The following is a 27,576-nucleotide window of genomic DNA, read 5'->3' as shown; positions in this document are numbered from 1 at the left end:
AGGTGAGCGACCCTGACACATACGTAGCTTGTTCCTTAGCAGATGCACATTGATTACCCTTGACACATGTAAAAGGAGGTGGGCTTTTCTGTGCAGGAGAGGGGTATTTTTAGGGATGGGAAAGCAGAGCTAGGGGATACGTGATTTTCTTGGAGTTTATATTATATGGTAACTTGAGGGATCCTCCTGTGTATATGGTACTAAAAATGAATCATGAGCTAAATAGAGGCTCTGAGGTGTTTATTAGCCCAGGTTATATTTATTACGCAGTCAAAAGTTAGCACCTTCCAATTAATTAATAGTAATAATTATTGCATTCTGGTGATCATGATTTATGTAATGCTAACGGCATGCCAGACACTTTACCCACAAATGATTATTACTCTTATTGTACTGCAAAGGCTGGTCTTTCTTCTTCTTCCCTGATGCTTTGAGAGTTATCCTTTGCTGACAGCTGGTTGACATGAGAAGCCCAGGCGACCCCAAGTGTCGTGGGCATGCAGGGCCCAATCCTACAAAGTCCTGAGCACTTTGTGGGACTCACTACAGGCCCACTGGTTGAGGAGGATGCTTGTTGCAGATGCTCATCACCTCCCAGGCTCAGGGCCTGTAGTAACTAAGTTTAACAGTAGAGGAATGTGCATGTTATGTGGTTGTGCAGAACTGAGGTAGAGGTGTGAGTCAGTAGTTTATACCCATGCTTTTCTCCTTAATGTAACGGAGGGCAACCTATATCCTAATGAGAGTCGTGACCAGGAAATAACAATCCATGGGCTGTTGTCTTAAAGTTGTCTTCTGTTGAAGGATATCCCCAATCCTATCATGGTTGTGTGCGACTCCTTGATAAGCATGGCCATCTTTAAGCAGTTCCTGGCCTTTCCTATTCTCCTCCAGAGTGTGATGCCACATTAGCACAGGGGGGAATCTGTTTTTTTCCCAAATTACTGCAAAACCCCACTGCATCATGCTAACAGTTTGGGAGAGCTAAAATAAGGACTGATCTGAACATTTGCCAAAAGGATCCCTCAGGACAATGTTCCCTTTCTATTGTTTTTCTTTGACTGGAATGAATGACGGACAAAGCTCAGACTTGTGTCGTGGTGGCTATCATGCCGGAGGCTGATCACCAGTGCAGCTCCATCAATGGTTCCAGTGGTGGGAACACTAATGTAGATCATAATAGAAAGCCCTAGACCCTTCCTCTCCAGATTCCCAGCCAGGACTTCCCTCCTTGGTTTTATAGTGAGCCCAGTGCATGCTGGATCAGGGGTTTAGGGGATGCTGTGTGAATTCTTGTGTGAATGATAGCACTCCTAGTTCTGTACTTAACTAGTGAGTTCCAGTGTCTTGCTCTGGGCAGCTTAGAATTTGACCTGTTGTCTCTTTGTATTCACTAAGTCACCAATTCTCCTTTCTGAATAGGTTGTTGCCTGTACAATACTGAACTGGTCCCTCTGCTGCTATTAGGGTGATGGAGAAAATATGCACTAAAATTGGCACCGGCATCATCTGTGATGCTGGACGGTGTTTGCCAACCTCTGTTGCTATCAGTTCCGATCCTGTCATTCTAACAGCTCTGACTTTATAGGGGTTGTTCCCTTTCCTTTTGTGATGCTGGAAGGCAGAACCTTGAAATGATAGGAGGCCACCTGGAGTATGTGCCAAGCAAAAAAATCGGCTGCCATAAAATGGTTGCCAGCCTGTTCCTTGCACTCTTTCAGTAGAGAAATGAAAATAAAGTTAATGGGGAAGTTAAGTCAAACACACAGACAGGACGTTTGTGGTGGACATGGTAGAAGGGCACTGACAGCACTGGAATGAAAAGCGCAGAGACAAGACCTTTTCTGCTCTGCAGCCGAATCCAACGCCTACTAAAGGTGATGACAAAGACAGCCAATGAGTGACACTGCAGTGTTGGAGCATCCTACTGGCCCCTGCTGTGATGGTGGTCACTTCTACACATGATTGCAGCGCACGTAAATCGTGTAATTGCAAGCCTCCCATCCCGCTTTCTTTGCCCAGGTGCAGGGTTAGCATGTGCAAATGCCTGGTGTGCAAACATCATTTCTGCACACCAAGGCACGGGTCCAGATTCAGATATGACCCTACAAGCCACTTTTGTTTCCTGTTTCTTGGCAGGTGAAGTGGTGGATATTTCTGCCAGGCTGGGTCATTGTGACCTCTGCTGACAGTGCGCCCTCTCAGCGCTGAGCTGTTGTGATCTCATTTCATGTCTTTGTTTCTCCTCTTCCCTCCTCCAGCTATGTCGGACTTCCATGTTCACCCTCAGAACGCAGTCGTGGAAGAAGGAGGTGTCGCAAGATTCCAGTGCCAGATCCATGGTTTACCAGAGCCCGTAATCTTGTGGCAAAAGAATCAAGTCCCCATCAACACGGACAATGATAGGTAAGAGACATAGAGGTAACTTATTACTGACCCATACCCACATGTTGGAAATAGCAGGCCAGAGGCTCTCTTGCAGGTAGAGGGAGATGCAAATGCACTATCTGGGCCCACTGAACATCAGAGCAGGGTTCATGTGAGGGAAAGCTCTTCTTTTGTGTTTCTGCCTTGGAAAGGCATTTAAATCTATGCCATGAGTTCCATCCTCCCGGCCCGGGGTGCTGGAACAATTTGTATAGTGGGGGTGCTGAGAGCCACTGAACTAAACTGTGCACCCTGTGTATGGTGGAAAGCACTTCAAGCCAGGAGGTGCGGCACCTCTAGTTCCAGCACCTATGCTTCTGGCTAGGGGATGTGCCAAAATAATGCTTCCTAAGGCTATCCCGGGGGCTGGGAACATACTGTCCTGGCCACCCAGTATAGCCATAATCACTTTCTGTAGGGCCTCCTCCTGAGCCAGTGTGGCAGTGACTGTCCTTTTTTTGTCTCAGACTGGAGAGGCTTTTTAATCAGATTGCCATGTACAATATCTATCTCTGCACTTTGCTCCCACTGCAGGTTGATTCTCCTGAGCTAGGAGCCCTCCACAGGGGACAGCTCACAGAAGGTAGCGCTCACCAGCATGACAAAGCGATGTACAATATGATCCTTTTATGTTCTGAAGGTTTAAAATACAATCTAATCACTAGCCTTACCTTCCCAAGTGAGCTACATTGTAATACCCCGGCCTCGGCAACGAGACCAAAAGAAGGGTGCCAGCAGAAGATCTTTTTAGCTTTTTCCCATTCAGTCCTCCTTAAAAAAAACAAAATCACTTTCCCCTTCTTGCCCCCCCCCCCCGAAAACTTGAATGGCATGTCCTTGCTTCCTTTGTTTGACAGCCTTCCCCCTTTGTTTAGGAAGCCCCGCTAAGCCTGGTTTGATCTTCTGAGTGTGGGCGTGGAATGAAGGGACAGGTGGCAGGCCACCCTAGTCTTTGGGAAGAGTTTCAGCACGTAACAGGAAATGCTTGATGTGCTGGCTCCAGTCTGTGATAGTCACAGCTGCAGCCAAAGCACCACAAAGCAAGTCTTCCCGGAGCCAATCCATCACGGCACACCTTGATCGTGACTTGATGTCTGCACACTGGGGAGAGATGAAACCAGGAAGCTGTAAATATTTTTCTGAAAGTCCCCTGTTTTTAAACGTCAGCTCAGCATCAGAATGTGGCTTGGTTCCTTTGGAGCTAAAACAAAACACACGCGAACCAGAACAATACTTGACCTTTTCAGCTGTACTGTGAATTTATAGAAGCACCCAAGAGACCGACCACAGAGTTTAAAATTGCAACGGTCTGATTTTCCTGGTATTTTCCATCTACCCTTTTGTAGCCTACTAGCATTATATCTACACTGCAATAAAAGACCCTGGGCATGGCTGGGTCAGCTGACTTGGGCTCGCAGGGTTTGAGCTTCAGGGCTATAAATCTGCAGTGTAGACGTTTGGACACGGGATGGAGGGGGAGCCTGGGGCTTGAGCCGGTGTCTGAATGTCTATACTGCTATTTTTACCCCACAACCCAATCCTGAGTCAGCTGACCTGGGCTCTGAGACTTTGAGCCGCAGGGTTTTTGTGGCAGTATAGACATACCCTAGGCTTTATTCTTCTACCTAACGCACTTTGAATAGTCCTTACTCATTTGAGTAGCTCCATAAGAGTGCTTGCTAGCAGGACGCATGACACAGTGGGACTGTTTAAGGTAAGTACTACTCAATGTGAGTAAGGGCCGCAGAATTGGGCCTTAACATTTTTTGTGCTCATTAAAATGAGACTGTTAGAACTGGCTAGAGTAGGCCATGCCATGGGCAGATTTGTGAGCAAGTTCCTCTTGTATCTGTTGCAGAGATGCACAGGGTTGGAACTGCAGTGTCAGAATAGACTACCAGATACGTCCACATCACCAGACTGCTAACACTGGCCATGCATCTGGTAGTGATTTGAGTGAGATCACCACACCTCACTTCAGCTGAGGCTCAAAAGGAACAGCCACAGAATCCAGGGCTCTGATAACCAAACCCGTTTGCCCGACCTGCCCTCTACTTTTCCTTGGGTGAAGGAGGAATATTCAGATGCTTACAAAGGAGCTAGTTTAGGCTCTTTCTACCTGTGCTGGACATCCTGATTTTGAACGGATTCTGCTTCTTTTAGGATGAAGGTTGCTGTCATAAATATAAAGGGAAGGCTAACCACCTTTAAATCCCTCCTGGCCAGAGGAAAAAACCCTTTAACCTGTAAAGGGTTAAGAAGCTAAAGATAACCTCGCTGGCACCTGACCAAAATGACCAATGAGGTGACAAGATACTTTCAAAGCTGGAGAGGGGAGGAAAACAAAGGGTTCTCTCTGTCTGTGTGTTGCTTTTGCCGGGACCAGAGCAGGAATGCAGGTCAGAACTCCTGTAAAGGGCTAATAAGCAATCTAGTTAGATGTGCGTTAGATTCTATTTTGTTTAAATGGCTGATAAAATAAGTTGTGCTGAATGGAATGTATATTCCTGTTTTTGTGTCTTTTTGTAACTTAAGGTTTTGCCTAGAGGGATTCTTTGTGTTTTGAATCTGATTACCCTGTAAGGTATTTACCATCCTGATTTTACAGAGGTGATACTTTTACTTTTTCTTCAATTAAAATTCTTCTTTTAAGAACCTGATTGCTTTTTCATTATTCTTAAGATCCGAGGGTTTGGGTCTGTGTTCACCTATGCAAATTGGTGAGGATTTTTATCAAGCCTTCCCCAGGAAAGGGGGTGTAGGGCTTGGGGGGATTTTGGGGGGAAAGACGTTTCCACGCGGGCTCTTTCCCTGTTATATATTTGTTAGATGCTTGGTGGTGGCAGCAATAAAGTCCAAGGGCAAAAGGTAAAATAGTTTGTACCTTGGGGAAGTTTTAACCTAAGCTGGTAAAAATAAGCTTAGGGGTTTTTTCATGCAGGTCCCCACATCTGTAGCCTAGAGTTCAGAGTGGGGAAGGAACCTTGACAGTTGCCAAGAAGGTTTTTAACATTAGTTCAGTCCATAAATCGTGACATTTGTAATCTCTGACACCAATGGGATTTGGTGAAGAGAGTTGCTTCCTTTGTAGCTGAGTTGAAATTCTACATTAATCATGGTTGGTACAATTCTGTGTATAAATTGCATATAAATTTGTATGCTGAGTGTTACACTTCGAGGCTTTGAAGACGGAATAATAGCTTTGGAATTGAATCTTCTAATGTGGTAGGCAGATTGTTAACAAAAATGAAGGCTTCTGGTGGTATAATTCATCCAAAATAAAGGACATTTGAAAGTCCCAGAGAGATTGCAATCAACTGCAGTACGTCCAAAACTGATTGCTGTCATGCTGTCTCAGAGATTCAGCCGAGCTTTTGGAACCCACAGTGAGAGCCGGTTAGAGACACTTAACCATATGCTGATCTAGAAAAGATAGTCTCAATCTTCCAGACAGAAATAATCATTAACTCATCAAAATGTAATGACCTACTACCAGCTAATTTAATGACATAGTTGTTTAAAAAAATGCCAGACAACTTATAATAAATATATATCTTTGAAACCCACAAACACACTCATTTAAGGTAATACAGAACTGACTCGCAAAGGCCAGAAAATTCAGACTTCCTAAAACTTACAAACTCTGTGTGTACCTCAGCCCATTGCCATCATAGATAGCATTACGGCATGCAAGGAAGCATGTTATTTAGAGACTTCTGCAACATCAAGTTTCATCCTTTGGGTTAAGGAGAGAAAAGTATTTTAGCCTTAACTTTGAATTCCCTGGCTTTTATTGGTTTGTCAGATCACTAATGCTTTTCAGTCTAGGTTGTTTTAGTTGTTTTTTTTTAATTGTTCTATTGACATGTGGTATGAGAAGGTCCGAGGTTCATTCACACCCATATCATGAGGATCCACAAGACAGAGATTGTTTTATTGGCAGCTTCCATAGTAACAGACACATGGCAGAAGTTCTGGTGTTTTTGGCCAATGAATGTGGTCAACCGCCCAACACGTTCTAGATCATGAGACCAGGGGAGGGGGTGGACAAAAATCACCATTCGTGTAACCTGGTCCAGCTCCAGGAGGCCAAACTGAGCCATCTTGCATCACGTGGAACGATGCTAGTGGGAAATTAGCGCTGAGGTCTGGTGGCGGTATTCTTTTGTCTTTTAACCAGTGAAATCTGAATAATCACGTTTTTGTCTGTGATGAGGCAGGGCTTCTCCCCAGCTTCCAAATGACTCTCTGCCATGCCCAAAGTTTCTTTGAAGCAGTTTTATTCCCAAACTGAAACCAACAAATAAAACTAGTTTCATAACTCACGTTTTGCATCTCAGGCTTTCACTGCCTCCCCTCCCGGGGGGTGTCTGGCAGTCCTGCTTCCTGCAGCTTCCTGCCTCTCTCTCACCTGCTGACTCTCAGCCAGTTCCTTCTCACAGCCAGCCCTTCACTGGAACTTCCTTTAGAGCCCCAGGGGCAGCCCACCCCCTTAATTGGCCCAGCTGGGAGCACCTGTTCTGGCACAGGCAAGCTGGACTTACTTCAGTTACAGGGGCCAGCTGCCCTAGGACCTGGTCCAATTTTGGTAACATGAAAACTACTGTTAACAAAGTCAAGAAAACGATGCAGTGCTCAGTGGGGACGATTTCTCAAAATCGTTCACATCTCGCTAGTTCCCTCTATGCAAACATTCTGCTTTGCTGGTGACTCTTATATCTCGTATAGCAAGATGATGGTACCTGTCCCGGGTACCAGGGACGCCACCTTTGACGTGGAGCGTTCCAGTGGAACATGAGAGGAAAGCTCCTGCTAACGGGACGGTGTCAAGATTAAAAAAATCAGACCAGCCTCAACCTATTCAGTGTTTTATACACCTTCCTTACGAGAGTTACTACTGTTAAACACGTAGGAAGGGAGAATGTCTCTTCAAAGTGGAGGATAAATTCCGTGCATTATGAGACCGGAGATTAACACTGAAAGGTTTTTTTAAAATATAGGCCCCGATCCTTAGGTCTGGTTGAGCTTGCTTGGTGCTGTACCGGGTTGTGCAGCACCCGTATGTACCCCTAAACATTGGGGCTAGTGGATGCCAGCATGGTGCCGACTGGCCTAGGTTAGTGCAGCCTCACCTGGGACGTGCAGTTCTGCTCCTCAATCATGTTGCATTCTGCAATTGTTTTTTCGTTTGTTCTTTTCGTGTCCTCTAGGTACACGCTGCTTCCCAAAGGAGTTTTGCAGATTACCGGACTCAGAGCCGAAGACAGTGGGATTTTTCACTGTGTGGCTACCAACATTGCTAATGTGAAATTCAGCCGGGAGGCCAGACTCACTGTGTCAGGTTAGTAACAGTAAACGTGGTCTTTCACTCTTTCGCCTTCTATCTGTTGTTCTGAACCAGCTCAGTGTAACAGAACTTTTGTGATAACAGTATTGAAAAGCTTTCTTCTGTCCACAAACAGTACATTCATCGTTCCTGCTTGTTGTTAGTTTCTGCCAGATTGGTCCATTTGATAGCAAATAAACCTGTCTCTTTGCCTTTTAATTAGTGCCAACTGTTGGGAAGGCGGAGGAGGGAGGAAGAGGAAAACATGAGTTGTAGAAGGAAGGAAGGGAGAATACATTCTTTCTGAAATGTGAAAGATTCCCCATTTCCTTACAAACTTGGTCTACTCTGGAAGTAACTGCAACACGCGGCGTGATCAGTTATTTATCCAACAGGGAAATACATTCTAGTGTTACATTACATCCTGAGGAGTACTGACATTTCCAAAAAAGAGAGAAAAAAAAAAAAAAGAAAGCAAACAATTCTCAGAGCATTAAGGTGAGGTTTTATTTGGTTTTACCTGACAGAGGTGAAATCTGGCCCTACTGAAATCACTGGGACCAGGTTTTCACTCCTGATAGTACGGAAAACTTTAAGGGGAAATATAATGGCATATGAACTGTTTTCCAGAAAGTGAGTGTTATTTGCCCATACAGTTTTGGCACACTGCCACCTGTGCAAACAAACGATACCATAAGAAACACACAACTGCTTTCCTGCACAAATGGAGTATGCATGAGCTTTGCATGTGCAAATTCCTTCATTTTGTGATAGTGCACAAAAATGAAGCGTGCAGGTGATGTCCACGCACGCAGTGGAGGATGGATTGAATTACCTTTGAAAATATGGCCCACAATGTTTCCATAACTTCATTAGAGTCCAGCTTGTCTTGTCTGTCGTGTTTTGTGGGCCATCCTTTATTAGACTACCCTTCTAGCACACAAGTAACAATCTAGAAGCCTCTATGAACAGTTGGCTCATCAACAATTTCTGCCAGGCCAGTCAACCTAACATCAGTAGTGTAGCCTTCTCCTTAACATTTGATCCGATGTTGTTTGGCCACTCCTTTAATTTTAAGCAGTGTTAGTCTACAAAATCTACTTCAGTGTTTCAATCACCCTCCCTAGTGTGATGAAAAGAAAATATGAAGTCAAATCATGCACCCATAACCCAGCAAGCAGCCAACAGTAGATGACAACTTAGAACTTTGTGCAGGAGAAGGCACTTTCTGTCCTCAGCTTCCTTTTAGAAAACATAGGTGGTTTGCTTCTTGGTGGTTTCAAAGTGTCAGAGGTTCTTAGTTTCTGTTGGTTTCATTCTTCCTGAATGGCCACTTCTGGGCAAATAACCCAGCAGTCTGGATTTCTTCTTGGAGATATAGAAACCTAATTTACATGTAAATTTCAGATAAGGAATTATACTGCAGAATGGGAGCCGATTTTCAAAAAATGCATATGTGAAATTGTGCATGGAAAATAGGTGTTCCAAAGAGAAAATCATGCATGCAGATGGTCAGTCAGACACACGACTCCAGCTGGAATTTAATTAACCATTTTTTGAAGATACACAAGCAGGAATAGAATCCAGCTTCCTCTGCTGTACCTGTACAGGTCTGTAGAGCTGACAGGTGAAATAAGGCATAAAACATATAATGGTCAGTTGAGCAAGCCAATCTGACCCCGATTATACCCAAGGAGCAGATCCATTGAGCAAGAATTTGGACATAGTCACTTTTGAGTGTAGAAAAGCACTCTGAACAAACCAATCCTGGAATTTTTGGAGCTTCATATGTCGCTTAATGTGATACAGCGGGGCAGGACTTTAGCCTTTGTAGACAAGCACCACATCTCATTACCAGGAGTCATGATCCTGTTGTCTCATACAGCTATGCCCACTGAGGCCCAGGACCTGCTGTCACCAAGCCTGCTGTAATCCTCGGACATGGCTCTGTGGCCAGTGACGTCATAGAGCTTGGGCTGTTCCTTTCCTGAATGCAAGATTAGTCTCTTGGCAGCATGTAAGAAAACAGCCTTTGGGAAATGGGGAGAGGCTGGGGCAGAGAGATGTTGCACATCAAATCTGATGGGAGAAGAAAACGGCTTAACTGCTTCTGAAAGACCTGGTAGCATTCGAGGCCTGTTACAGATCTGCTTGCTTGATGTATGTGAACAGTAGCTGCAAGGAGGGGAAAACGAACAATAAATTATCAGCGGGCTGAAGTTCTGTTTAACAATTTACTGCTCTGAGTTATTATTTCACTCAGGGAGTAAAGTGCTAGCTGCTTTCATCTGACCATCTCTCACTCTGAATGGATGTTCCCCTGGTTTCCTTTATGTGCAGCGTTTGTGGTGTTTGTTTTCCTTAAAGAAACAAGTCCCATGATGAATAAGTCAACACTGTGCAGACTACACTGATAGTGCTCTTTCACTAGTGGAAGTTACACCATTATCATCAGCGTGAGCACTACATAGATAGCATTTCAACATGGTTTCACCAGTAGAGGCCTTGCATCAGCATAAGCGCATGGGAGTTGCACTGCCGTAATAGAACTCAAAATCACCTCGCAAACCTTTGCATCTTCTTGCCCTTGGATGTGATGGTGGCAGGGGATAAGAATTACACCGATTCGTGTTCTGCCCATCACCTCCATAGTTGGAGCTGTGAATCTGTCATTTGTCCACCTGCAAAGAAACGGACCCAAGCCAGTTTTTTATTGGAGCCTTGGAACTTGGTTTCAGAACGAAGACTTTGCTAGTGGACCAGAGGAGATACGAGATGAAGATGGTTTCTGACTGCAGCACCAGAACAGGATGGACTGTCAGTGTTTCGCACGGAGATGTTGGTAAAAGAGAGACACCTGATGAGCAGGTTGCTGGTTCAAGAAGATTCATTCTTTGCTGATGTTTCCCTGTTTCCTGGGAGCGTGGTGGTACCTCTCTGATAGAACTGCTTGCAGGATGCTTTCTGATCAGTTTTGTTGTCCTTGCAAATGCTTGCACATGAGACGGTTGTACAATAGGATGGACAACCTGCCTGCACCCCAACCAACCAGTTGGCACTGCTCGCCTCACTCTTAGACAGGATTGCGGTGATGGAACTGGAAGAACTGGAGGATAGAACCACTGGGGTTGTGGACTCTAAAGCACGCTGTCAGTCTCGTAGCTGTCTTCCCTCTCCTCTTCTGCAGCCCTGGGGGTGGCCCCATGGCAGCACGATGCATAGATGTTTCTTCCATCCAATTGATTGGTTATTTTCAAGTGCCTTCTTAGAGCAGACGTTCCCATGTGGCTTCCCTGCCTCTCTTTACTGACACCTTTCCTACGCAAGCGCACAACGATGGCATTTCTTTCTCTAACAGAGTGCTTGTCCTTACTGATGGTGCCTGGGACCTTTTACCAGCCTGAACATCCTTCTCTTCGATGCTGCTGCCGCTGGGACTGAGTTCAGAGGTGGGGACTTTGTGCCTCAACCTCAGCCAGTTTCGTTTAGGAATTGCAGCTTTTCCCTTTCACTCCCCTGCGGTGTTTTGAAATGCATTAGGCTCTGCTGCTAGCTCACTCGCCTGGAGCTCTCGACCAAGAATCGCTCCTTCATTCCTGCCCCCTGGATCAAACGAATTTCCTGTGTGGTGCGGAGAACCTCCTGACGGATCGTTTGCCGAGATCAGCCACTCTGCATGGAAGGCTGGTGTTTTACGGTTCCAGCCACAGTCAACATAGGCCCTGCTCTGCGGCCCCCTGCTCTCTGCTTGCCCCTGTGCCAGCCCCATGGGAGGTAGTGCTGGTACACTGCGCTCCGGTTACTTCTGAATTGGAGGCGATGAAACCGTAAGTGGCTCCCATCTGGCTTTGGCAGCCAAAGGAGCACGGTGCAGAGCACGCGGGCTGTGTTGTTACGTGATGTTAAGGGGCATTCTGCCCACATACCACAGGCCCCGTCAGGGTGCAGAGTGGAGTGGTGGCAGTAATATGTAGCGTGCCCGCTGTTGTACCTGTACGCTAATGGATATGCAGGCCAGCCCCCAGCCTGCCTGGCCAGGTCCCCGCTGGGGCTCTGATGTAGCGCTGGAGATGCTAGCATGTTGCCACTTGTGAACAGAGAACAGCATGCTTCCTGGCCCCCGTGTCAGAGGCATGGGGAAGAAAATAGGCTTATTTGCATTTTGTATTTCCTGAGGCATGACAAGGCAAATGAGGTGGACTTCATCCCGTGTTCCAGCAACACAGAGGAATGAGGTTGCACTGCCCTTATTTTATTATGTCACATATAGTGGTCCGTGTCCCGTGTGCACCCCCCCCTGCTCCCAGCTCTGCTTTATTTACTCCAAGTTTCCGCCAAGAAAACATCCCTGGATCTTACACCTTACTGGGCTGTTCATTCCTATTCTCATGGTGAAGACAGACACCCCTGTCATTCGATGGACATTTACATCCAGACTGGATAAAGCAGGAGGGAAGACACCATCAGGAACAATCCTGCCTATGAAGAGGGAGGGATAAGATGATGTATGAGGAAAACCACTTTGCATTGGGATAGAGGGGCTGGTGCAGATAAGAACTGACACACACCAGGGCTCATCACTTAAGCTGAGCCCCAAATGGATCCTTCTGGGGTTCAAAAGAGTTTGGACAGCTTTTAAAACAGTTCTGTTTCATTTTGGCTGCTGACCCTGCCCTTCCATTTCTGGTTCTGGACAGTACTGTAGGAATCTTGGGAAAGTGCTTTATTTCAGCCTTGGCCAGAAGCGAGAAGTACCAGGAATCTTGGGAGGGAACCTGTTCTTGTGAGATGTCTGACCCAGTGCTGCAAATCCAGGAGGGTGCATGATTTGCATAAGGTACAGTGAAGTATTTGAGTTGGTCTTGGGGTTAAAATATGGCATGGGGGGCCAGGAGAACTGTGTTCCTAGCCCAGATTGGACCAAGATTTTAAAAAATGGGAACTGGAAGTTAGGTTCTCAAGGTAATATTTAGGCATTTTAATAAGTGGTGAGCATCCATGGACTTCAGTGAGAGATGCTGCATGTTTTTAGTGCTTTTGAAAACCAGGACTTTTTATTTAGGGAGCCTAAGTAAGAACTGAGGGGTGCAGTTTTCAAAAGCATGTTCATCCTACCTAGCTCTTAGACAGAGCTTTGCATCAATAGATCTTAAAGTGCTTTACAAAGAAGATCAGTATCCTTATCCCTATTTGACAAGTGGGGAAACTGAGGCACGGGGAGGAAAATGACTTGCCCGAGGTCACCCAGCAAAGTGGCAGCAGAGCTGGGAATAGAACCATGGTCTCCTGAATCCCACTTCAGAGCACTAGGTCACACTGCCTTCTCTCTTCCTATGGAAGTCGACAATAAAGCTTCCATTGACTTCAGTGGGAGCTGAGTGAGGCCAGTGCTGAGTGCTTTGGATTAGGAGCCGAGCCTGGTGTTGTGATGCTGCGGAGATAGTTGGAAAGGTGTTGATATCCCTCGATAGAAAGTCTCGTTTTTCAAATCTGCTAAAGTTCGCCAGTTGTTAAATGTAATTAAGTGCTCTGATTCTCTTCAGAGATCGGTATTGCACAGGGTAGGGTGAACTGTACTTAGCAAGAAGCCAACTTTTAAGCCACACAAACACAAAGCGATTTGGATCTTACCTCTTTAAAAACAACCCATCCTGCAGCTTTATCACCCCCTGTACAGCAGCCATATACATGCTTAACAAATGAGCCATTCATTTGTGGTTGCTTCAGTACCATTGTAATATCCCCTGACTTCAGCCCCCGCTGCAGTGTGAAGCTAAAAAGTGCAAGAGGAAATGAAATCTAGGAGGAAAGCTTTTGCAAAGAATTTCCAATGCAGCATTTCTGTTTGAATGATCTTTGCAGTCAGAAGAAGCTCCATGTACGAGAGCCAGTAGTGGAGAGATCTGAAAGCAGAATACTCAATATTAGTCACAAATCAGACCCAAATGAGCCTGGGCTGACTTAATTATACCCTTCACCTCTTCCTACCCCCACTGCTGCCCTCCAACTCCTAAGGATCGAAATTGATGGACATATTTGTCCATGCAGGTGTACAGAATATTCTTGCCACTGGCAATGGATTGTTGAAATTCCTTAAACACTGCTTGACCCCAGTGTTTGTGGAGTATAACCTAAGCCCATGGAAGTGGGACTGCACCAGATATGGACTTTGGTCACTCTAAAAAGCAATCGTCGAGCGATAACACTAAGCCTGTGGGTTGTCATGGCTTTGGGCTGATTTTGCCTTTCTGGAATTGGGCCCAGTTTTTAGTAATGGCAAACTTTTATTGTATGTAAGAAAGGATTGTATCGTATTGATTCCCACTGGGGTGCAATTTGTCTGACAGGTTGTGGGTTTAGTGCACACGGTATTATTTTGCTGTATCGCATTATGGGTCGTGCCCAGAGGCTTCAGCCAAGATCAGGGCCACATTGTACTGTATGCTGCATGGCCACATACCCAGCAACAGCGCTTGCCTTGAAGAGCTTGCAGTCCAACAAAGGAAGTATTGTTATTTCCATTTTACAGAGGAGGAACTGAGACACAGAGAGGTTAAATGATTTACCCAACTACACACAGGGAGCAAAACCAGGAGTTGAGCTCAGCTCCTTACATCCACACACGGATTGGCTGATATGTTACTTCAAACCCCCTGTGCAGACCAGACAGTCTCCTGGGGTGAGACGGCTCTCGCAGATGTTCAGCTTGCACTCTGTGTGGCTCTGTGGAAAGCTGCAGTGTGGGGAGTGCTGAGAAGCAGAAGTTTTGGGTTGGAAGGCATCACTATTTTTGTTGCCTCTTCATGCATTCTTAGCTTCAAAGAATGGTACTGGGCATTCAGCAGCGTTGCCACTCTCCAGCATTTCCAGGGTGACAGCAGAGACGCCTCGGTTTCTGACGCCTTAAGTGTACATCAGCTCTGCCTTATCTCCCGACCTCCTGGAAGATGATGAAAGGCGCAGAAATCAGTCAAATAACAGTGCAGAGGAACACACCTCCTCCAAATCATATTTCAAATCTGTAGGAAGCATGAAAGGAAGGGTTGGTCTTATGAATACGGCACTGGGCTCTCACAAGATTTGGATTCAGGTCCCCGCTCCGCAATGTGCTTCTTATGCAAGTCACCCAATGTCTGTGGGCCCCCGTTGCCTATCTGTAAAATGGAAATAATACTTCCTCTATTTGTCTTGTCAGCTTAGACGATGAGTTCTTCGTCCGAGGAGTACGTGCATCATCTAGCACAGAGGTCTCAAAGTCCTGGCCCGCAGGCCATCTGTGGCCCGAGAACCTCCCCACTGCGGCACGCCGAAACGTTAAAAAAAGGAAAGGAGTACTTGTGGCACCTTAGAGACTAACCAATTTATTTGAGCATAAGCTTTCGTGAGCTACAGCTCACTTCATCGGATGAAGTGAGCTGTAGCTCACGAAAGCTTATGCTCAAATAAATTGGTTAGTCTCTAAGGTGCCACAAGTACTCCTTTTCTTTTTGCGAATACAGACTAACACGGCTGTTACGCTGAAACCTTTGAAAAAAGGTTATTTCATCCGGCCCTCATGGCTACCGGCTGAGGGAGGGGGATGGGAGGGGAGCGGGCAGGAGAGATTCACATGCCCCTCTCCCCAGAGGAGAGACCCGTGCAGCCACGCTGCTGGCTCTGTCTGCTGCAGGCACCGCCCCCCCCCCCCCAGCTCCCATTGGTTGGGTCGCCGGGCAGAGTCAGCCGGGGTGGCACACGGCCAAGGGAGCGAGGTGACATTATTGGCCCTCTGGGAGGATTTGAGGACTGGCACTGGCCCTAAGGTAAATTGAGTTTGAGATCCCTGACCTAGCACAATCAAGTGCCAGTCTAGGTGCAAGTGTGATCAAGTGAATAATAATGGTACTGTAGCGCTGCCCAGGAGATCTGTAACCTGTCATACAAAAAGCATCAGCGTGAATCAATATGGTCCACCCCTTTACTGCAAACCAGAAAGGTTTTCCGATAAATGTTAGCTGTTTGGCCTGAAGTCAGAGGTGACGTCAATTGTTGTGGAAGGAGCACCGCGTGGAACCCCCTGTAGTATTTCCTTGGGGAAATGTCCCTTTAAAAAGATCCCCAGAAGGAGAGATTTAGAAGCAGCCCCTGTGAGCAACACCAGGGGTCAGAGGCAGCAGCCTAGTTGAGTTTGAGGCCAAAGCACATGGCCATAGCAGCAATAAGAGATGGCTCCTTTACAGGCAGATATCAGCTGTTCTGGATGCTGTGAGCTACGTCATGAAGTGGGGGAGGGCCTAGCACGTTATGGGCTCCCACAGTCTAAAGTCCGTGGGTGTAACTTACACACCAAGGGGGCAGTGAGAGGTGAAGCAGGAAAAATAATTTATGTGAGGGCATACGAAGGTGAATAGTAAAGCAGCCCCTTCCCTATTGGGTCTCACATCTCCTTACACTTTCCTCATAGCTGCTATCCTTCCTCTAAGCCACTTCCCCTTTCCACCCACGTCACATACATACATCAGTTTACACCCACCTATTGGTGTGTACTTTCACCAGCGTTTTTGTCACCTCTAAATCTGGTCTGTTCCTTTTAATGCTGCTTTTCAACAGAGATGGCATTCAGTCCATGCCATTACAGATGACTTGGGCACCGTGTGCATTTCAGTTAAAAACTTGGCCGATCCATTGCCAGTCAATGCTGTTTTCTTATACTTTGCATATGTGTACAGTATGTGAATTGGATTGACAGAATGTGCTTGTGGATTGGTCATTGCTGTCAAGAGTGTTATCATGGAAACGTCAATATGCATATTTGAGGCACACTTCAACATACACCTGTTATATAGGCAACGTCCTTGTTTGGTGTGACTAGTTAGTGAATGCATATAATGAAATCATTCATTCTGGGTTACATGGGTCACATTCTGTTCCATCATGTAGATGAACTGAGCCCTCCTGGGTTATCATTGTACTCTATAGTGTTATATCTTGCAGTTAAGCACGAGGCCTAGTAGGTCTCAGTTAACAGTGAGTATTTCTTTGCAGGCTCCCATTCTACAGTTTACAAGGATCCCATGATTCTTGTCGGCCCAGAAAACCTCACCCTGACTGTGCACCAGACAGCTATCCTGGAATGCATTGCAACTGGAAATCCCAGGCCCATTGTGTCCTGGAGTCGACTAGGTAAGCAATTGAGTGGCAGGAATTTAGCTTGGCACTGTTGATTGTCCTCACACAGGAAATAATTACGTGCCATTGATTATTTATTGCACAGGACAATTCAGCCTTCTCTTTACTGTTCAGGTTAATTGTAGACTCAGAACCCCTTTTATCTTTCTGTCTATGGTTTGTACTGCCTTCCGAGTTCCTATTTCAACTTGTTATTGAGGTGGGTTGGTTAAAGCTGTAGACGTTTTATGAAAGGTGATAATTTTATCTTTCCAAAAAGTGACAGCGTTTTCTTTAGTTGCATCAAAAGCATCAACATTGGCTCCAGAGAAGTGACTTCATTCGCAAACATGTCTTCCATGTAAAACAGACTTGAGAGAAACTGTCTGTCTATTGAGTGATTTAAAATAAAACCAGGGAATGGGAGTGGTTAATAGTTGCACACATGAAGCTCTGAAGAATAGATACTCAGTGGTGAAGTCAAGAGTATTTGTTAATCAGCATGAAAAACTGAGCCACTGTCAAGTTCGATCGCACGAGTGGAGTAGTGCGGTGTTGTTTGCAATCAAAAAAAGAATTTTATGTTAAGCTCTGCCTGCTTGACGTTAGCCCAGAGAAATGCATACAGTGGAAGGGTGCTTTCACATTTAACTGCCAAGCAGAAATCTTTCCCGAATAAATAGCTGATGGCCTTTGTGTTGCACTCTGGTACCTGAAAATACATGTGTATGTGAACCGAACCAAGTGAATGTTTCCAGACCTTTGAGCTGTTCCTCCTCGGAGAAGCACATTGCAACCATTTCATTCTCACAAGATCTTTCCACCAGGATATTATATGTTCCCCAAAGTGGCTATGCAGGGTAATGGGCTACGTTTTTGGGAATGAAACACACTCTGGGTAGCTATGCTCACCCTAGACTTCAGCCGCGCTCCTTGCTTTTTATTCATGAATCTCTGGTTCTCAGAATTTGATTAATGGTTGTTAGCTTCCCAGTCTAGAGCCTTCAGGGAAACAGCAAGAATACATTTATGTAGTGGTAATCCAGAAAGATTTTTTTCACACTGCCTTTTCCATTCAGATTCTATGGACTGTTAATACCACCTACCCAAGACTGTCGCTAACTGACCTTTTCCCCCTGAGCAATAATCATCATACTGATGCTGTTTTAAAAACCTGCTGGATATGCTATGCCACGGTGTTGCAATGTTCTTTTGGGCACAAAGCCGCTCTACCCTGACTCTCAACTATAATAAACTACTTTATAATTGCCCTAATTATATCAGCTCATTGGCTTGTTCAAAACACTTGTCTCCATAGAATGGGGCAGTAATGAAGATATAATAGCATCAAGCCATATTACCCCATATAGATTCAGTCCAACACTACTATCTATCAAAAAAGACCCCAACTTCTCTGTCGTGGCATTTGATGTAGAGCTACCGAGTCAAAAGAAAACCTCGCTATTTTTATTTCCACGTTAGTGTGAACGCTTTCCTCCCAAAGAAACACATTCTTTTGTCTATTTCTACAATGATGTGAAAGGTTGCTTATGAGTTAATGGATCTAGGGATCCTTTAGGCTCTTTTTTGAATTATTTCAATAATGTGAAAGTATCAGACATAGTCTTTGGTGTTCTTGTGTCCTCACAATCAGAAGGAGGGGAAAGGAGACAACACAACTTTGAAAGGACTCCCAAGTAGGACAAAACCAGTTGAGGGAAGCCGTGGGGGTTGACATCAAAGGAGAGGTATTTTCATGCCTGATTGAGTTTATACATGTGTAGCTTCCTCATGTATGAAGTTTACCTGTCTGAGGCACCTCCTACAATGCTAGTTCATGAAGAGTAATTGCAGGGGGGCTCCTCTTAAATAACTGTTGAAGCAATACAGCTTGGAGAAAAAAACTTTCCACACGGAACCATAAACTATAAAATATATGGCAGTGGAGTCTTAAAGGTAGGCGGCCAACTTAGATTAGGCTCAGTTTCAGTTTTATTTAAATAAAAACGAATATAAATGAATAAATTGTGCACCATTTTTTTAAAAATCAGAAAAAGTCCCCATTGAAGTAGTTCACCTTTGCAGGATTTTGCCATTTCATGGGGGTCCTTTGTACCCCTCAGTTTTTATTTTGCTTGCCATTTCAATGAAATGGCAATTGTTTTATTCAGAAATGAGCGCAAATGTGAATTTTTGCATTGTTTTGTGTGTAAAAGCTGTCTTCTCTTAAACAAATGGACCCACTTTTTGCTCTGACTTTGCCAAAAACCTGGCTGATTTTCAGTGGGAAATGGACCCAGTTTTGTTTGGGGGAAAAAAATCATTCAAATCATGGGTCAATTTTTGAATGATATGCAATAAACATTTACTTTTATTTCCTTGTGAATATTTTGTATCCCTCTACCACAAAGTTCTTGTGTCTCCCACTGCATGAAATGCTTTGCAAAGTGAAATGTTCATTAGAGGATTTGTTCCAAGAGAAGTGTAAAATCGTTAAGGTTTTGGTTTGTTCAAGAAAGATAAGATTTGTCCTTTCACAACTACACACTCGAACCTGATCCCATAGGCTTACAAAAATGAATCTCCAGGGAACTTATTGCAAAGCCAGCAGAATGAATAATGATTTTTAATGTATTACATATCAGCTTATCCTTTAACTGACAAGCTGCTGATCTGGCCTCCATCAAAGGTACTGAGACAAAATAACACGCTATTTAGAGAGATCTACAAAAGTGAGACAAGGAAGAAAGGGCAGTGATTATCTGATAGCGTTATACAGAACTTGTCAGAAAGGGTTACACAATGGGAAGGAAATTACTAAAGAGGGAGCCATTCAACACATAAACCATACAACAGTTGTAGGAGCCAATTAATTGGTAACTTATTGGACACAGAAGCTTGCAATAGATGGCTGACTGGTTGACAGGAGCACCATTCCCTGAAGTGTTTAGAAATAATAGAGTAAATTTCACCACTTCACACACTGAATAGTCAACTGTTGCAATGTATTCTAAATATGCTAATACATGGTGCCCAATGTCTGATGGAGTAGAAGACCCATGTGTCTAAAACGTAGAAGGCTGCTATGCCAGGATACAAAGAATTCACAAAAGACCTAAATGGTCAACATTAGAAAGTTGTTACTTTCTTTCTACTTGCTACTTATAAAAGAAAGGCATCCGCGTTGTTGCATATTCATATCGCCTGGCACGTTTTAACGAATTTCTGTAATTGGTGCTGATGTGCCAGTCATTTGCTTAGTAGACAGAACAATGGAATCCATTACAGTAAAAAAGCATCCCAGATACCTTTGAAAATTAAATAACTTCTACCCCAAATTGAAGGGATCTTTCCTCCAGATTTCACTCTAATGGGAAATTTTAAAACTTTATTTGTGCACTGAAGGAGGTTCTTTGAGGGTGTCTCCTATTTGGAGTATAGCCAGCTTCAGTGTGAGCAGTGTTTATTAATTAGTAATCCAGCTGCTCTTCACTACCAGCCGAAACCCCCACCTTAAAAACAACATGCGTTTTAAGGCCCTATCAGTATTCCACCCTGCTGTTTGCTAGTTGGTTCATAGTGTTGTTTTGTCACAATCGCATCAGTATAAAGTGAAATGGAAATGACCTAATTCTGAAGTCTCCAAGTAGGCACACAGACTTAGGGCTCAGTTCCTCCTGTAGCCCCCGGGGAAGCCATGTGACACTGGGACTCATAATGGGGTTTCATCTCCTGCTCAATCAGACAGCCTACTGGATGTCAAACGATGATCCATGAACCACCTGTTCTAGTGGTTCATTGGTAGTTCTTTGATTCACTAGTCAGCATTTCTGAGAGACTGTAGTCTAGCAGACAGTGAATGTCACAGGGTAGGAAGATGTAGGAGGTCCACAAGATGGTTTTTGTCTCACAAAGTCTTCCATAGAATTAAAACATTTGAAAGCCGCTGGCATGGCTGCTTTCAGAGGATGCAAAATGTCCTGCTTATTGTTGGGGTCGACTTTCTGGAAGGGACTGCTGCATGTAAATTTACTGGGCTCCTTGGGCCCCCATGAAAAGGAATGCTATTTCCAAACGCTGATCCTGAAAGGGTAAGGGAGGTGCTCGGTACCTTGCAGAAGGCACACAGTACCCTGTAGATTCGCATCCTGTCCCGGGCAGGCAGTCTGGGGATCTGAGCCCCTGTCTCCATTTGAGTTTGGCTGATTGATTCCAAACTTCTGTAGTGTGTGTGGTGTGGTAAGTTACTGATGTTTGAGCCATTCCACCATCCGAGAAGAAACTGCAGTCTAGTCACAGAGTTCGGGTGAGAGCAGGGGGCTGCCTGCATGAGGAATACCACCTTCTCCTCCCTGTGCTCTGGGAAAGGGTGTCTCAACTCTTCTGAGCTGGCATTGCAATGGGAAGCTATTACAGCACAACCATCGGTCTGCATGGTTGGGGAGTTCTCACTCTCGTTTTGATGCATTGCGTCTTGTCCTGTGCCAAGAGTGTGAGCTCTTCAGGGCATCTTTTCATTACCTGTTTGTATAGTGCCAGTGGGGCCCTAGTCCATAGATAGGCTTCCTAGGCATTATCACAAGCCAAGTAATGGTACGTTTGTGTTCTGTTTGGGTTCGGGTTTGCCAGACTGGTTAGACTTGCAAGGCTGACTTCTTTGGAGATTGTCTAGTCCCCATTGTTTTAAAGGGTGGATAGCTCTGCAGCAAGCTTCGGCAAACAGGATACAGTGAACAAGCCTGTCCGGATTGGCTCTCTGCTGCTCGCTGATTCAAAATAAGTTAAAGGTCACATCAAACATTTCACTCCTGTGAGCCCCTGTAGGTTAGAGAGCCAAGCAGCAGCGTTTAGAGCAAGTTAGCTGGGGCAGGATGTCTTTCCTCTTTGTGATATAGCCTAATGCAGGGGTTTTCAACTTTTTTTTCATTTGCAGACCCCTCAAAATTTCAAATGGAGGAGGGGACCGCTTTGGAAATTGTAGACATAGTCTGCAGACTCCCCGAGGTCCATGGACCCCCCAGTTGAAAACCACTGCTCTACTGAAAGAGGGGGGCTGGGTGATTAAATTCAGGGACGCAGGTTTCCTGGGTTCTGTTCCTAGCCCTGTCACTAACTCGCTGAGACTGTAGGCAAACCTCTGTGTGGGGTTTCCCTGTCTGCACAATGGGTTTGAGAATATGTGTCAACCACGCCAGGGGGTTGCGAGGTGCAGTTCATGTGTGTGGAGCCCCCTGTGCTCCTCAGGGGAAAGGAGCCGTACTTGTGCCAAGGGTTATCTTTGTGCTCTCTCTGTGACTGTGAGATGGGGCTTGATGATAACACTGAGGGCTAGATCCGCGAGCGCCTAACTCCAGGAGAGGGTTCATGGCTGTGAATCCTGAGTTGGGGGAAGCACCACACTCTGGCCCAGCTGGGGACCTAAGTCCCTTGGAGGGGTGGGGCTTGGGCCACACCCCACCCCTTGACATTTCTTACACTACATCACTCAGGGCTGTGAAAAATTTTATACCGTAATTAGGTCGACCTAACCCCCACTGTAGATGCAGCTAAGTCTCCTTCCATCGACTTAGCTACTCCCTCTTGAGGGGATGGGTTTACTACAGAGATCATAGAATCATAGAATATCAGAATTGGAAGGGACCTCAGGAGGTCATCTAGTCCAACCCCCTGCTCAAACCAGGACCAATCCCCAACTAAATCAGGAACCCTTCCATTTCTGTAGTGTCTACACTACAGAGTGTCGCCGTAGACAGACCCTGAGAGAGTAAGTGTGAATTGAGCCAGCAAATGCAACCTTTTATGATTATTAGAGTTGGCAAAACTTGCCTGACTTGAATGGTGGATGCAGTGTAGTTGTAGCCGTGTCAGTACCTGGATACTAGAGGGACAAGGTGGGTGAGGTAGTATCTGTTATTGGATCAACTTCTGTTGGTGAGAGAGAGAGAGCGAGAGAAGCTTTTGAGCCACACAGAGCTCTTCAGTACCTTTCCCAGAGCTGAAGAAGAGCTCTGTGTGGCTCGAAAGCAGGTCTCTCTCACCAGCAGAAGTTGGTCCCATAACAGGTATACCTCACCCACCTTATCTCTTGAATGGTGAATACGAGCTGGGAGAACTTTATTTTATTTTTTTTGTTTAGAAAAGAGATAAATTTAGCTGGCAGGAGAAATTTCCTCAAACTCTGACACCTCTAATTAATCGATGGCCTCTGTAGAGACAAATGGAAACATATAGACACTGATATTTCGACTGCGCGGCATATCTGACGCAGCCTGGGTCTTTTATGTAGCACATGGTAAATAGCGTAATAACCCAGGCTGGCATTCAAATCATATTTCTGTGTTATTTCTTAACTCGTGTATACAATCATACAGCCTACCTGCCAGGTACAGCCTGCTCACATATTTCACCTGTCCTACTTCCTCAGGAGAGAGATTTGATTTTTACACCTATTGTAAATATGGGCTTCAAAAAGGTCTAATTTAAAGAGGAAATCAAGTTCAATTTGAATTTAATTCAGACCTTCTTTACAGTTTGGTTTACATGATGTTATTCAAAAGGAACCGACCCTTCTTATTGCTCATTAAACACTGGACAGGTCATGCTTTACTGTCCTTTTTTATGGCTGAGCAATTTCCTGCTGCGGCACATCGGCCAGCTATACAATTATTTAATGACATTGTTTTTCTCCATCTGAAAGACCTGAGCCCCTTTCACTGTAACGTAAATAATGAAGTGTCCAGGGTCTGCCTGCCTGATGGAACAGTGAAACCTCTGAGTTAAACATTTCCTGTAAAACATTGCAAAGATCATGGGCAGAATATGCTTCTGCAACTTTCAGGGCATGTCCCCTGCTTTGTGTCTTTCAATCCATAGTACCTTTTCCCACCGCTCTCTGTCAAGGTGCTGTCTGAAATTAGACTATTTATTTCTGCTGGTCTGATGGGTGAACACATACTGCAGGATCTGCTGATTTATTTATTTTTTTTAAAATACCTGGTTTTTTGTCTAGTGTCATCTCTTAGTGCTCCTGTTCTTGAGGACTTAAGCTGTCTTGGTGGTTTGGCTCCTGTGATAAATGGTTTTGCTTTCGGTGTAAACAAAATAGTTCCTGGAGTGAGGAAGAAATTGCGTGCCTAAACTTAAGTAGAAACAAACAGAAGAAATTGGTAGATGCCCAGTATATCACAGATGGCTTGCAAAGTGGCTTTTGGGTTGGGTGATAGTTATTTGTCCCTTTCTGCTGGAAGAATGACTATACTGTAATTGACCAGTGTAGCCATTTCGTTGGTTTTATGTAAGGCTGTGGCTGGCTCTGGATTCTTCACAGGCAGGATAAAACCCCCATAAAAGCTCTTCGTTATGCACTACTGTTCTACAGAAGGAATTTTCTTCCTGACCCCAGCTGCTAATCAGTGTATTGCCTGAAGCATGAAGACCAATAGCAAAGATAAAAATTATAAGGTGTCTCAGCTGCTTGACTGCGGTGACCCAGCCACATCTGGAATGTCAACAACTTCATTTCCACACCGATTGGCCCATAAATTTCCCATTGTTGGATTACAGTAGATATTGACACTGGAATGACTGTCTGTTCCACAGAGCCGTGAATGTTTGCAAGCAGTACCGTTCACGGTCCCTTTGGTAGAAGGCTCCTTGTGATTAAGACAACTTGGTAGTTATGCATCTGACTGGAGTAAAGCCAACCCTAGAATCAGAGGGCCAAATCAATGGCAATTGCAGGTGCACAGCATCTTGGGATTGAGCAATAGAAACGGAAAATTACTGTCTCATCTAGCTGATCCCGTGCCAGTGAATGACTGTTCCCTACAGAATGTTTAAAGTCTTTATTGGATTTCCACTACTTCCCTGGGGAGACTATGCCGCAGTCTAATATAATCAGTGGCAGGAATTTTTAATAGTGAGCCTAAATTTTCCTTTTTTCTTAAAAAGAAAAGGAATACTTGTGGCACCTTAGAGACGAACAAATTTATTAGAGCATAAGCTTTCGTGGGCTACAGCATGCATAGATTGGAACATATAGTAAGAAGATGCATCCGATGAAGTGAGCTGTAGCTCACGAAAGCTTATGCTCAAATAAATTTGTTCGTCTCTAAGGTGCCACAAGTCCTCCTGTTCTTTTTGCGGATACAGACTAACACAGCTGCTACTCTGGAACCTTTTTTCTTAATATCTCAATACACCTTTAAAGCACAACACGCAAAGTGTTTTGCTACCGAAAGGAACAAATATTTGAAGAGGGTGTGTTGTGTTCAGGTGCTAGGAACCCCAAGGCTGGGCCTTTATTTTTTGGTTCTGTAGGGCTTTTAACTTTCTTTCTAAACACAAATGCAAGAAGGAAACAGGATTTCAGTTTCACATCTGATGAAAGGGCAGCTCCTCCAGCAATAACCACCCGGCTCTCCACTCAAACTCCCTGGAACGAGCTAGTGCTGATTTAGAGCTGTGTTTGTCAGGCGCGGAGTCTTAAAACACCAGCCAATGGAACAATAAAATGCAATGGCCTGATACTAATGAAACATGTTGTAATTGGGAGCAAAGGCTTAGTTGGGGCTCTTGGACTGGCTTTTTCCACATGTCACATGCATAGTTTGAGTTGCACTGTGGAGGGCTGGAGCTAAAACTCACTGAAGTCAATGGAAGGACTCCCCTTGATTGGGACTCAGGACTAACTCCCCTCGCTGTGGGCTAGAGAGTTCAGCTTAAAGGTACACTAAGTAATTTTGTCTCGTTTCCTCTTCCAGATGGCCGTCCCATTGGCGTAGAAGGAATTCAGGTGCTGGGGACAGGAAACCTAATGATTTCTGACCTCACTGTGCAGCATTCTGGGATATACGTGTGTGCTGCTAACAAACCCGGCACTAGAGTGCGGAGAACTGCCCAGGGAAGGCTAGTCGTACAAGGTAAGATAACCAGGGTACTATTGGATAATTACACCCATTTAGCTATTTTCTCCACCTCTTCCTAGCCCTGTGTAAAGATCTGGCCCTTAACAGGTGCTGGTTCAGTTTTTCCTAGATGTTCTTTGCATTGCATGTTCATGAAGAGAGGAAAGTTTTTATTTTAAAAGTACAATCCTCCCCAGTCCCTTAGGTAGGTACTCGGATGGCTAGCCTGGGCCGCTGCCCCTGCTGCTGCGGCCAGTGCCATTTTTAGGTGCTACCTCGAGCAAAGCTAGTACATGTCTGTCTGCCTGAGCTGAGAATGATCATGGGACACAAAGCCTTTCCTTTCGAAATCCCTCGTTCGTTTGTATCCAGCCCAGGTCAGTAGAGAACAGAAGTCATTAACGTCCAATGGTTCTTCTGTTGCCTCTGTGAAACAGGTTGAAATGCCCCCATCCAGTTCTTGTGGTCACAAAACTCACCTGTCATTAGTTAGCACCCTTCTTAAAGGATTAGCAGGGAGCCTAAAGGCTGAATGGGCCTGGAGATTGATTTACTTTCTCCCCTCTACCACTGGTCCCCCCAGGGCAAGGTTGAGGCCCACTGATAGGGTGTCATGGAGGAAGCTTGTAGTGATGCTGTGTCATACCTGTTCTCTGCAGATAACAGAGTTTACCAGGTTATCTTTCGCCAGCATGACTTATATTTTGTACAGTTAAGACATTTAAAACTCTGGTTTTGGACGGTCAGTGGGCAGAGGACCCACCATGGTGGACTCCGGCAACAGATGATGAGTCTGAGCCACCCACTAAAGATTCAGAGTTGAACCCTCTTAAAAAAGTCACCTGTGACATTCCCTGTATTGTCAGTGCCAGGGAAATGCAGGTTCCACCATTGGCCCACAGCAATAGTCCTGACAGGGCCACTTCTCATGGGCCTTCCAGCTAGCAGCCAGAACCAGGCGCTCCAAACCTCACCGAGCCACCAGTCTCCCTGGCGAAAGGAGCCAGGCCAGTGTTTAGAAAGGCAACACAGCTGGCAGCGTGGAGCTGAATGGTGATAATCCTCCCCTGATTACAGGCACTCACCTCCTCCTCAGGCTGGTCCATTTACAGCATCTCACCCTCTCATCAGTTCACTCATTAACTGTTGACTGATGATATCCTGAATCTCAAATTATGCGTCTCTTGCCGGAGTGGGTTAATTGAACCTTTCATGCTAGTGACAGGGAAAGTGCTCTCCTTCCCCGGTGATGCTCACCTGTCAGTTACCGAGAATCACATGCTGGGTTCACAGTTGTATCTCTTGCTACCACTGCGGACGTGATATCAGCTCTAAAACTCCTGATCACTCAATACATGCATTCCTTCCCGTGCTGATCTATGGAGAAGACTCAGGTCACATGGTACTGGCCTCCTTTTTGTTCCCAGCTGCTAAATCGCACTAAAAGAAGCTGAAAGTATGTGAAATCCCCTCCCTATAAGCAATTGCTGCAATTGCCACCGGGACATTATACCATTGCCAGCGGGGATGGAAGGGGGTCACACGGCGATCTCCCTATTAAGTTGTGGCCCACACAGTGGAAAAGTTTGGGAACCCTGGCGTTCAGCATTTACTTCTGTAGCACAACATAACTGAGAGCGGCTGTAAGGTCAGGTTTCTTTGTGTGACGCGTTTCCTCCGCTTGCAGACTCCGAGATAGACACAAGGGATGCTCTCCATTCATCTTGAAAGTTAAAGGTGCTGAATAAAAGCACCGCTAATAATTCATAG

General features: G+C 45.2%; 1 protein-coding gene across 1 annotated transcript in view; it reads left to right on the top strand.

The window, feature by feature from the left end:
• The window catches only part of IGDCC3 (immunoglobulin superfamily DCC subclass member 3), a 184,800-nt gene that overhangs the window by 97,542 nt on the left and 59,682 nt on the right, over positions 1-27,576 (top strand). The window contains exons 3-6 of the mRNA XM_007053528.4: positions 2,262-2,406; positions 7,638-7,768; positions 16,778-16,915; positions 25,663-25,821. Coding sequence (XP_007053590.3) covers positions 2,262-2,406; positions 7,638-7,768; positions 16,778-16,915; positions 25,663-25,821 — 573 coding nt within the window. The remainder of the gene's footprint in view (positions 1-2,261; positions 2,407-7,637; positions 7,769-16,777; positions 16,916-25,662; positions 25,822-27,576) is intronic.

This window comes from Chelonia mydas, chromosome 10 (assembly GCF_015237465.2).
Source record: "Chelonia mydas isolate rCheMyd1 chromosome 10, rCheMyd1.pri.v2, whole genome shotgun sequence".
NCBI classification, from domain to species: Eukaryota; Metazoa; Chordata; order Testudines; family Cheloniidae; genus Chelonia; species Chelonia mydas.
Note: the sequence above shows the minus strand (reverse complement) of the source record. Positions and strands in the feature narration are given on the sequence as shown.